Source organism: Papaver somniferum, chromosome 7, assembly GCF_003573695.1.
Source record: "Papaver somniferum cultivar HN1 chromosome 7, ASM357369v1, whole genome shotgun sequence".
NCBI classification, from domain to species: domain Eukaryota; kingdom Viridiplantae; phylum Streptophyta; class Magnoliopsida; order Ranunculales; family Papaveraceae; genus Papaver; species Papaver somniferum.
In genome coordinates this window covers 185,330,162-185,342,441 of record NC_039364.1, presented here as the reverse complement: position 1 = coordinate 185,342,441, position 12,280 = coordinate 185,330,162, and the positions used below count along the sequence as shown (strand labels likewise).

General features: G+C 35.1%; 2 protein-coding genes across 2 annotated transcripts; one reads left to right on the top strand and one right to left on the bottom strand.

The window, feature by feature from the left end:
- Positions 1-2,375: 2,375 nt before the first annotated feature.
- LOC113295680 (probable F-box protein At5g36000) lies at positions 2,376-7,506 on the top strand. Its single transcript, XM_026544006.1, has 6 exons — positions 2,376-2,404; positions 2,550-2,569; positions 3,241-3,290; positions 6,366-6,486; positions 7,130-7,237; positions 7,418-7,506. The coding sequence occupies exons 1-6, from the start codon at positions 2,376-2,378 to the stop codon at positions 7,504-7,506; spliced, it is 417 nt and encodes a 138-aa protein (XP_026399791.1).
- An 82-nt stretch (positions 7,507-7,588) lies between these two features.
- Positions 7,589-10,037, bottom strand: LOC113299163. Its single transcript, XM_026548133.1, has 3 exons — positions 9,743-10,037; positions 8,231-8,382; positions 7,589-7,929 (listed from the first exon to the last, which is right to left on the bottom strand). Exons 1-3 carry the CDS (start codon positions 9,810-9,812, stop codon positions 7,912-7,914), a joined length of 240 nt encoding a protein of 79 aa, XP_026403918.1. The 5' UTR covers positions 9,813-10,037; the 3' UTR covers positions 7,589-7,911.
- Between the last annotated feature and the right edge of the window lie 2,243 nt (positions 10,038-12,280).

Sequence of the window (12,280 nt, the reverse complement as noted above, 5' to 3'; positions counted from 1 at the left end):
CTCATACGACAGTTCCAACATTCAACGTCCTTTCTAGACTTTGATTTACTCATTGACTTGCTACAACCAACTTGTCTTCTATCTTTCGTTCTACACTGATTCTCTGTAACAAGAGCTTCTGAATGAGACAAGTCTTTTGACCTTCTTCTAACTTCTTCATTCAGAAAACTATTTGTTGCAACAGTCATGTTCAACTTCCTGTCTGAAGCAGAATAACTAAGAGATATCCTCAATGGCTCGCAACTGTCTGCTAAAGTATTTAGCGACAAATAAGCTTGAATCTCTTCAAGAATTGTTAGCTCCATAGATGTAAGCTGATTCATGATACCCTTCATTTCATTTAAATGCTGCGCCATTGAACTTACTTCCTTGTAGCACAACTTTCCTAGCCTTTTGAATAAAAGAGCTTTTACACAAGGAGACTATTGATCATATATTGCCTCTAACTTGGTCCACAAAGAATATGCTAGTTTCTCACTAGCCACATGATGAAAAATATCATCATCAATCCATTGACGAATAAAACCAACTACTTTAGAGTTAGTAACACGCCATTCTTCTTCATATGTCCTCTCAGGCTTCACTCTTTTACTCTCTATCGGAACATATAGATCTTTACAATATAATCAGTCTTCCATCTTCGCCTTCCATATCACATAGTTATCATCGGTCAAATTGACCATTCTATTAATAGTGCTAGCTTCCGTAATTGCACAAGATTAGCTCAACCCAAAAGCTCGGATACCACTTGTTGGGGGAGACTTACAAATCTGAGCCGCTATGAGCAATACAAAACCTACACAAGTAATGAAACACAAATGTAACACAACTACGACAATATGAGAAGCAATCACACAACATCGGAAGTTACATGGACAAAACCCTCCAAGGTGAAGGGTAAAAACCACGGGCATATCTTCCACTATAATCAAACAATGGGTTACGCACAATCCTCCCAAATTGGGGATAACAACAACTTCAAGGTGCATATAGCACTTGGATAACTATTTTCCTAAATTACACTCTCCCCTAAGGATGGATAAACAATTCATTTATCAATTGATAAGATTCACAAACAATAGCAGGTGATTGAGATACTTACTACTAGGGTTTGAACAAATCCTAGATTTCTCCTCTTTGCAGAGATGTGGAAATTGATAGCTCAATCTTCACCACAACAACCAAACAGACCCTTAGATAAGAACCCTTCTTCTTCCTCTTCAAGATCAACTCAAATCTCACCAAGAATAATGGTGGTTTCTCCTTTTTCTTCACTCACTCTCACTGCCTCTCTTTCTTCCTTATTTTCACGACATAAGGAGTTGAGGAGAGAAGGAACCTCCTGGATGTTTTGTAAACAAAACACCAAACCTGACTAGGCTACTTCTAGTTAGCTCCTCTCATTGGTTAAGGAGACACCTGAATGCTAGGTCCATAAGGAGTAAACCCAACAAAAATCATTATCCAACGTAATTAAATCAATAACGATGATTAATGACCACTTAAATGTCTTAAGATTGTTGGATAAAGATATCTCCGTTACCTACGACTCGTGTATTATATTCATCGATTCGTTACATCTCTTTGTAACAACTTGTAATACACTTGGTTGACGAAAACCAAAACAAGAAAAGAAGAAGAATATAAAGAAATGATCAATCCAAAAATACATTAAACAAAACTTACTTGGGTGTATCGAGATGAGTAGTCTCTTTAATTAAGACATTTAATGTCATGTACTTTATGTTGTTACACTGTATCGCTTATGTCTCCAGCATTCAACAATACCTTTGGTTGTTCTCGCAGCACTCGAGGGACCAAACATCGAACGTGAATGGATATAGCACAAACTGTTCTTTAACTCTTGAAGACAACATGCAAACTACAATTTTTCTAGTACTAGTTTTTTACTCTAAAATGCATAAGTGCAATGGAGAATGAGTGGGGTTTATAAGGTTTAGAGGTGACTCTTAGAGAAATCCTTTCATGAAGAGTCACACATCCCTTAGTGGAGAGTCACATCCCTTGGGATAAGACACTACATATTGAAAAGGTGAAAAGATTTAAATGAGTGGACATATCCATTCACACTAACTAAATCATATTTTTATTCAAAATTCCAACAATCATCCCTCTTCTATCGGACCTATTGAACTTCTTTGGTCACCACTGTTTCAATTTCTGATTAACTCTATTGTTCAATTTTCTTAACAGGTTTGAAGAGGATATTTTGACCGAGATAGCAAAGTATTTAGACGGATGCTTGGATCATCTTGTCATTAGTTTCACCTAATTATGGGAGAAGACAGTGTATGGAAATTCGCTTGTCTACATGATCTTCAAGTTCCTTGGTTTCGCCAACAAGTCTCTTTTAAATGGATCAAAATCTACGCTTCAGCATTTGGTAAATTGATTCAACTTCACATAATTTCTCAAAACATATCGAAATTCCCTTTATCTGTGTATATCGCTATCTCAAAGCTGTAGTTTAATCAAAATCCTAGAAAGAGAGAAAAATAATATTATAATGATCTTTGTTGTATGTTCAGGCAACAAGAGAAGCACATTGGTAACTAGAAATTCCTTACTCTTCCATTTTCCTTAATAAGGGCTTACTTGAAGTACTAACCAATTTCAGCAACTTGGATTTTGGATATTTTGGAAAAGCTTTCAGTAAGGAGACAATTATCAAGTTATTTTGCCATTGGGATATTTAATGTGACCTAGAAGGTTTAACATACAGAGAGTTTGGGATATTACACTTATCCATTTTTCCATTGCTGAGTTAAAATTGTTGAATGGGTTAGATTGGATGAGAATCGGTGCTTTCTTCTTCGTCTCATCGGCTGGACTCCTGACTGAGAAACTACCTTGCTTCCAAGAATTGCAAGAGAAAATAATATTAAACTGGTATCTGAATAGCAGGGTAACCTTTCTTCTTCTTGGTTTTCATATATTTACTCGTTTGATCAGAGAATATTTGAAATTTCATTTCATGTAATCAAGGATATCATTGTCAATGGTTGTACCTCATCCTTCTTTCCTATTTTCAGATAGGTGTGAAATAATGAAGAAAAAATGAACTTCACAAGTGCCTATTTAGCCTCTTTATTAAGTTGACATAAACTTATCGCCGCTTTTAGTTTTATCACTTTGAACTATCAACTATTTAACGACTAGAGGAGTCTCATCAAATTTTGTAATGGGTCTTCAATCATCATTTTTTTGATGTTTTTACAGGGACAATGCAGACACTAGATGTCAAGCACATAGAGTTGTTTTTGTTGGAAGTTAAACCAAGATATTGGTGAAGTTATTAATGGAAGCAGCTAGTTGAAGTTGTTGTTGTCTGAGAGAAGAAACTAGTAGAAGTTGACGCCATATTCTGGAAGCAACTAGATGAAGTTGACATGGCGTGTTTGGTTTGGACGTGAAGTAAACTTGTGAAGCAAGTTGTTTGTATCTAGAAGAGTTCTATTTAGAGTTTGGTTTATGTTAGGAAAGTGTCTTTGTTTAGAGTTTTATCTTTGTTAGGAAAGTTTACTTTGAGTGATCGTCAAGTTTGTGAAACTATAAGTAGGCTATTGAGCCATGGGAATTGTACACTCGAATTGATTATCAATGTAGTCTTTTTTGCTTCCGTGTTTGTGCTCTCCTCTCTCTTGCTCGATCCTACATATGGTATCAGACCAAGGGGGGAGGAAGGGAAGAAGAAGTTATGTGGTTCTGATGGTTATTGTCGTTGATTTGCTGATCAATGACTTGTGTAGAATTATAAACAAGAGTTGTTGATGTTCCGAGTCCTAGTGCCTATCAAGGAAGTTACAAGACAAAAAAGTAGTCTAGTGGATTGTGTTTACAAGGAGAAGATGATGTTTGTTGTTGAGGGTTTCTCGACAGTACTAAGGAATGGTTAGATGGACTTGGTAAAGTCGGATCCCGTGAAAAACAAAAGATGGGTTAGGGTTCGAAGAAAAGAAGGTGAATGTGGTTCTGAAGTTTGGAGCAAACTGGTGATAACTAATAAGGGTTTCTGAAACCAAGTTGTGTGCAAGGTTCAGGCGAACTATAAACACGAGATAAAAGGGTATTGTTTATCATCGGTTAGGGCCTGAATAAGAAGTCTCTGAAGAAAAGATGGGTTTAACGAGAACTGGGATTCAGAGAGGTGTTGTCGGTGTTTTTTGAACGATGATGCTGCTGTGATATGATAATGATTGGTGACTGTAGAAAGAACGACGATGAAGATGCAGAGATTCCGGAGCTCATGATGGAGGTTGCTGCCATTATCATGGAAAGTTGGAGATGGGTTGATGGATAGTTGAAGGAGAAGAATGGTTTGCCAGGGAGGAGGTGATATTTTTCCTCGTTGATTAGCAGAGATCACTACTGTTAGTGATGGGGTTAATCATAAGCTGGTGATGATGTTTTTGGCTCAAGGAATTTGGGTTACTACTAATGATTTTTTCGAAGAGTACTGGTTGAGAAGATTTTCTCGAGCTGATTGATTATCGACAATGGAGGATATGTTGTTGTTGGTTTCCAGTCGGTTTTGGAGAAGCTCAAGGAAAAAAAAAGTGTTATTAAAAGATAGTAACAGTAAGTGGTAGGTGTTACAAAGAACAATCATAGTTACAGGAGAATGGTTACAGAAGCGTAACAGAAGAAAGTGTCACAATGGAGAAGTGTGATAATTTTCTGGCAGAGGCGTTGCAGAAAGCAGATTTGATGATTGTTGAGGTAGTAAGCAAGGGTTGTTGTGGCAGAGCATTGGTTGATTTTAGACGGTAAAGAAGCTTTGGGTGAGAGGTTGAATCAAAGGGTTAAGTCATGAATTTGAAATCGATGAGTATGGAGGATCAAAGCTGGTATTGCAGTCATGAGGACTGGTACAGTTTGATGGAGGATCAAAGGTATTGCAGTCAGGAAGGACTGGTACAGTTTGATTAAGTTGATTGAATTCAGAGACTTGGAATGAAAAGGAATGTTGGGTGGATATGTTTGAGCTTAAGGGAGGATGGTAGCATGTTGGAGTTTAAGCTCAAACATGTTGGTGTCAAAAGTGCGGTTGAAGAGTTTGTGGCAGAAACTTGGAATACCTGACAAAGTGTAAAGAAAGGTTATAGCTTGTGGCAGAAGCGTAACAAGAGAAAGATTGTGAGAGAATCTTGAAAAACAAAGAAGTGTGAAGAAAAGAAGAAACAACAACAAGGTAGTAAACAGAAGAGAGGTAAGAGAAAGAATCGCCAAGGTTGATGTGTGAGAAGACAACAAGAGGAGGTTATAATACTTATGAGTTGTGGTTTAGAGAAGTGAAGCAATCCTAGTGTGATTCCAATGTGGAATTTGAGAAGTGAAGACAACAATAGTGGGTGAAAATCCCATGAGTTGTAGAAGACAACAATACTAGGTGGAAATCTCATGAGTTGTAGAAGAACAACAATAGTGGGTTAAAATCCCATGAGTTGTGGAGAAAGGATGCCAATGATGCCGGAAAATAACAGAAAATCAGGTTAGATGGATCATGGCAATAGCGATGAAGAAGAACGTGAAAAGAAGTTTGTGATGGTTGATATGGTATGATAGCAGTACGAAGTGAGTGTTTGATGATTGTTGTTAAAGCAAAAGAAGAAGATTGGTTTGTTAGCTGAGTTGCAGTTGGTGTTGCAGTTTTTTGAATTGAGTTTGTTGATTGGATAATGATGACGGAATTCCAGTAGGATCATGAAATTGGGATATGCTATAATTGAGTATCAAGGAGTAAGGGTTTGTTGGTGGTATCTTTGAAGATGAGAAAAGATAAGAACGTGTTATTGCCACTATTAGTAATTTTTAATAGTGTTGTATGTTAATGTTTATCAATGAAAGAAGAGGAATAGAAAATGAGAAAAGACAAGGACGCATTGACGTCGATTAACGGAAGAAGTTGAGGAGTAAAAGAGGGTTACGGAATTCTTGTTGAATGATATCTTGGTTTAACTGAGGATGTTGGAAGTTAAACCAAAATATTGGTGAAGATTTTAATGGAAGGAGTTGATGCTGTCTGAGAAAAGAAACTAGTAGAAGTTGACACCATATTCTGGAAGAAACTAGATGAAGTTGACATGGCGTGTTTGGTTTGGACGTGAAGTAAACTTGTGAAGCAAGTTGTTTGGTTCTAGAGAGTTCTAGAAGAGTTCCATTTAGAGTTTGGTTGATGTTAGGAAAATGTCTTTGTTTAGAGTTTTATCTTTGTAAGGAAAGTTTACTTTGAGTGATCGTCAAGTTTGTGAATTGTACACCCGAATTGATTATCAATGTAGTCTTTTTTGCTTCCGCGTTTGTGCTCTCCTCTCTCTTGCTCGATCCTACAGTTTTTAACCGAGGGATACAAAAGTGGTAGCTGGGACTACAAAGAGATTGGATCTTATCAAATCAGGACACACTCTGATGGAGCAACAGGGGCCATTTTCCACATTATGCACCTAGAGGACCGGGCAACTGCAGGTAACACAAAACATGTTGTTATCAACTAACTGAAACTATATATTAGCCTTCTTCAACCATGCATGCAAACTGAACCAAAACTTGTGCCACCAGTCCCAAATTTGACTCCACCTGTGTACGAACTGGTACAATTATTATAACCAGTTCCAGTTTGCAAACCTTAATACCTAAGAAAACTAATACTTGAGCATAGTCAGAATAGACTAGCTTAAAAATACGTGTACCTATTTATATTATAAGCCATTTTACATTTATACGCATATACTAAACCATCATCTAAGAAATAAACATCAAAATCCCATAAAGAACAACAGAATGTGAACCAGTTATCCTTCCGTCTGAGAAACAGAACTGAAACTAGTGCTGACTTTAGCCTACTGCTGTCAATAGAGAACTGAAACTAGTGCTGGAGTAGTTTCTAGCTCCAGAAAACTTAACCAAACCTAGAGTACTCTATTGACAGCAGTAGGCTAAAATCAGCACTTCACTGTTGAGGGATCGCATTCTATTTTGAGTTATACAGGCATCAAGTCTGTCCAACTTTTCTATATGATATGCAAAAGAAAAAAGGAAGCATTATTGTGAAGAAGTACTTTTTCAGTCATTTATTGCTTGACACAATCTTTTGAATTTGATGAAGCAGAAGTGTCGAATTTGAAGAAATGGGCAGCAAAACCTAGTGATTGGCAACCAAAGGCTCGAGTTGCTTGTCATCGAGTAGCTGTCAACACCAATCTTCAGCAAAATGACGGTAAACAAGGAGCTCCTTAATATAGCTCTAACTACCATCCCCCACATTTATCAGCATGAGTTGCCAAACAGATAACCATCATAATTTAACCATGTGTTCCCCTAAATGTCTAGTTTTTTCTTATGAATCTTATCTAAATGTTTAACTTTTTATAACTTTAAGTACTGGGTTTCATTGCAGGACGTCATGTTAGATACCATGCAATGAGAGCTGGAGAAGAAGATGATAGTGAAGTTGTTTCCATTAGAATCTCTCAACAACTCCTTTAGATTATACTCCTTTAATCCCCTCAAAAAGCAAGAGCACAATATTTCATATTTAACTTAAGATTTTTAGATCTATCCACACACATCACACACACAGATAGCATCTATTCCATTTGTTGGAGGATAACAGAAGTATTCGTTAAATGATAAAATAAACTTACAAAAATAATACCCATATGCAGGTAGTTAAATCATGTACTCAGATCAGAGATCAACATTTCAGTTCTCGGTTCTTCATTTTATTGTTAAAATTCCAAGATATTCCATCTTTTATAGTAATATTTTTGGTAATACAAAAAACTTCATTATGGAAGCAAAGAGAGAATTGTACGACCAACATACCTACAGTTCATGTCTCTTGTCGTCAAACAAAATGATCAGAAGATCCTATCCAACTGAACAAAATGATCAGAAGATCCCACCCAACTGCCAAATAACAACATTCACAAAACACAAAAATAAATAACCATAATCGATCTTCCAATAAACAACCAAAAAAACATACTTGACAAGACAAGTACAAAGACAAGTACAAATTGCTTTCGAATTGAGTCGCAGTTCTGAATATATTAGTGCGGGAAAGAAATCTAAGAATAGGGTTAAAAACGGATTTACAAAACAACGGTTATACATGATTTAAAAATAGCCATCTAGTGTAGCAGAAATATAGATATCATAATAGTTCATGTAATGTAAAAATAGCCATCTCATGTAATAGTTCACATACCAAAATAGCTTCCATCTCTTTGTCCGTAATTGGTGTTCGTTTTGGCTGCTCAGAAGCTTTCCCTCCAACAGAGGAGTTGGTAGAAGACATAGAAAACAGTGTCTGAGGAGCTTCAACAGGTTTCGGTACTGCTTGAGTCTCTGTTGCAGAACCTATTTATTAAACATGTCAGGTTCAGAAATTTCAATACTCCAATAGTCTTATAAACATATTGCAAGTACTGCATCCATTCATATCTCTATATAGTGCAGAACAAAAGCAGGTTATACCCTGTCACTATGAGAATGTACTTCAACATTGTTTAGTATGGTGATTAAGCTTCATAAAATAAAAGCTGTACAGGAAAGTGGCACTTAACATAAAGACAGTGTTTGATAATCGATAGAAATGAAACTAGCGTGAATAACACCATGCGTTTCACTCTTTATGCGTCAAATATGTTTGGCAGGAAAAAGTTTAGGAACCAAAATTAGATAAAATGCCAAGTTTCTAGGATATTAACCTTCAAGCAATTACCATAATAGACTTCATAAAATTACTTATAAACGAAATTGTACAGAGTTTAGTGATACTGGCTATTCTATCCAATGAGCATATCAGGTAATATGTGATCCAGACAATAGGATGAATCCTATTTTGAGGTTATCGACAACTACAGAGTTGCCTGAACAACAACTACTCAATGTGAAATTGCAATTGAGAAACCCCAAGATAATCTATGTAACCTATCTGATATTGCACTTGACTGTCTGTGTCACTAAGTTATACAGGTTATTTATAAACAAGCATCCATGTTTACTCACTAAGACGATATATAAAACCAAATCCCAAATCCTTCTTTAAATTAATAATTATTTCATCATAGTAGCTAAAGAATAAAAAGCTCTCAATCGTAAACTCATGTTGATCATTAGCGTCAGAATCTCGTGTACTCTACACAAACACGCATTTAGATAGAGTATTTTATTTTTTTTGATTATCAAGTCTCTATCTCTATCTCTCTTCCACAAAGGCTATACAAATGGAGAACACTTAAGATGGTTTCCCTTCATTAGTGCTCCATCCCACCTCCGTCTGTTTCTACGTCCATATTCTAGATCATACAAGCAGTACCTACACAATTTATTTGCTGTTGGATTCTTCAACACTATGTGACCTCTCATTATAACCCTCGACTTTAAAGCAGAAATTCATCTAAGGGAAGAGAATCCAGATCAAACCCAGATTTGGAAACTGGATTAAGACTCCAGAAACACACTGATTCATATTCACGATTCACAACATAACCCCTTCACACCACATTCAGTCAAACTTCTTCTTTCTTTTTTTTTTTGCCAAAATATTTAGAATTTTCCAACACTAAAAACATCACAGGACTTGTTCAAGAGAAAGGAATGGACTTCCCTAATTTTCAATATCAACTGCATATTACAGGAATAAAATAATAAATAAATAAAAGAGAGAAAATTAAACGCAAAGATATCAAAAGAGTGAGATTCGATTGAAACCAACCAGAAAGTTTTGGATGTCTTTGAGGGAATTTGATAAGAGGAATCCTCTTAAGCAACTGTGCTCCACCCATCTCTCTCTTTTATCTCTCTTTCTGTGTTCTGATTTGTCTCACCGAGTGTCTGTGTCTGTCTCTCAATCTGTGTTGTTTTTTCAGAAACCTATTACTTGGGCTGCTGCATTTGAGGACAATCGAGGACTGAATAAGGGGAAAAGAAAAATCATGAAATAATAATCTAATCTCTATATAATAACACAGTTTTTAGGGCTCTCATTTACTTGTGGTTAATTCTCGTTTCTTTGATTGCAACCCCTCCGTTATTTTTTTGGTAGGAACCTAAAATTTTGGCAATAAAATGAAGAAAGTATCGTTAACCTTAAAATATATTTATCAGGAATTTATTTTTACCTAGAATAACTAAATTTTGTAAAATCACAAATTATTACCAAAAATATATGACAAAATCGACTAAAATACTAGTATAATATAATATTTTAACTTGTTTCAACTTATGTAATATGGTACGCCGTTGGAACTTAGTTTATTAGGTTTCCAATTAGTTAATGTAATAATATTAAATAAACAAAAATATATATCAAAAGTATAAATAAATTAAAATTAAATTACATCAATATATAATTTTATCACGATTTTATCACAAAAATTAAACCAATCATAAAATTTAAAACAAAAATTTCTAATATCTAATGTTCAAATACAAATCTTATAATTAAATAAAACTAATCTTGATTATAATTCCATAAAATTAATAATTCAACGAATTTTAATTTTTATTATTGGACAAAGAATATTAGATTAACTAGTTGGAAGCCTAACAAGCTAAGTTCTAACAACACACTACTACATTAATTGAACAGGTTGATATGCTAGCCTACCAACGAGCCTCATGGGTAACCTAGCCAAGGGAGCCGAAGAGGATGAGGGCTGAGATTGTGTCACAAGGGGGGCAAGCTAACTCTATCTTCCATGTTAATTCCTGCAATATTACACCAGTGGGGGCTCGAACCTCGGATCTTCTGGAGCACATAAAACTTTGGGAAACGAGGATGATCAGCTGAGCTAGGTGTCCGTTGTTATTTGAGATATAAAATTACAATCATAATTACAGTGAAATTAAAAGAACATTGATCAAAATTAGACCAATGATAAAATTTAAAGAAAAAGATACATACTCGAAGCATGTTTCCTTTATAAAAGTCGAGTGCTGATCATGTACAGTAGTTGAAATATAAAATTAACAGATCGTGATGATATGAAACAAAAAAAGGGTTAAAGCTCAGCCTGTAGCGACACTTCCAATCAACTTCTCGAAGGAACCTGATTTTGATTGAGTTGTATTTTATTTTTAAAAGCATGTAATTTTATTATTTTTTTAAACAAAAGAACAGTGAATTAGTGTCCTTTTTTATTTTTCTGTCATTCCACATAAATAAGAGCAATTTTTATTCTTAGACGTACGGAGTATATCGGTATTGTTTTTGACGAAAATGTTGCAACAAATAAACGTGGTTATCCAATAGTAAAACATGATATAAATTTTATTTTTGAAAAAAAAATATGGTAATTTTTCCTAAATACTGTGATTTTTGTTATAAATCATTGCTTATTTACTAAGACTCCCCCGTGTCTAACATTAGGGATTTTTCTATCTACTGCTTCCGTCCCAAATTAGATGAGCTAGTTGGTTTTAAATTTTGTCCCAAAAATAGATGAGCTATCTCTCTAATCAAGGGGATATTTCTAAAACTACCCTTTTAATTGATTATTGTTAGTATAAGAAATATGTATAATTTGATAGTCATGTTTATATTCGTTACATAAGTGTTTTAAAATGCTTTTCAACGGTATAAAGTTTACGAAAAACCATGGTATAGTTTAAGAGATAAATCATTTCTAAATTTTACTAGTTATTATCCATAAGGGTATAATTGTAAAAAAAAAATACTTAAACATACTCCCCTTTTCTCCTTGCCTTAAAAATTGTGCAAACTACAACTAGCTCATCTAATTTTGGACGGAGGGAGTATATAAATAGAGGCCTAATCTCTTGTATCTTACACACAAAATGAGAATTCTCTCTTCTTCTACTTTGTGTCTCTTCTTTTCTGTTTTCTAGTTTCAGAACACGTTATCAGCACGAAATTGAATCACATCTAGCAAACAAGTGGCGCTTTATAAGAGGCTACAGGTAGTGCTCCAATTGAGTCTAAATTCACATTCTCAAATATAATATCTTCTCACTTCAATATGAAGAGATTATATTGTCCGCGGGAGCTGGTACCAGCAATTGATTAAATTTTGCAAGATATGCAGAAACTTTAGAACTGTTTGGGCTCATGGTAAGCCAATTATTGTTGAATATTCATTTATAGAAGCTATTGAAATAATAAGTGATGGTGGCTGTTAACCCCTCTGCAAATGAATATCGACATACGTGGTTGGTTGGAACACAATCCAATTTGGATTGGATTAATTTCTTGATTGACGTAATTTTGGATCCAAGACTAACACCTTTAAAA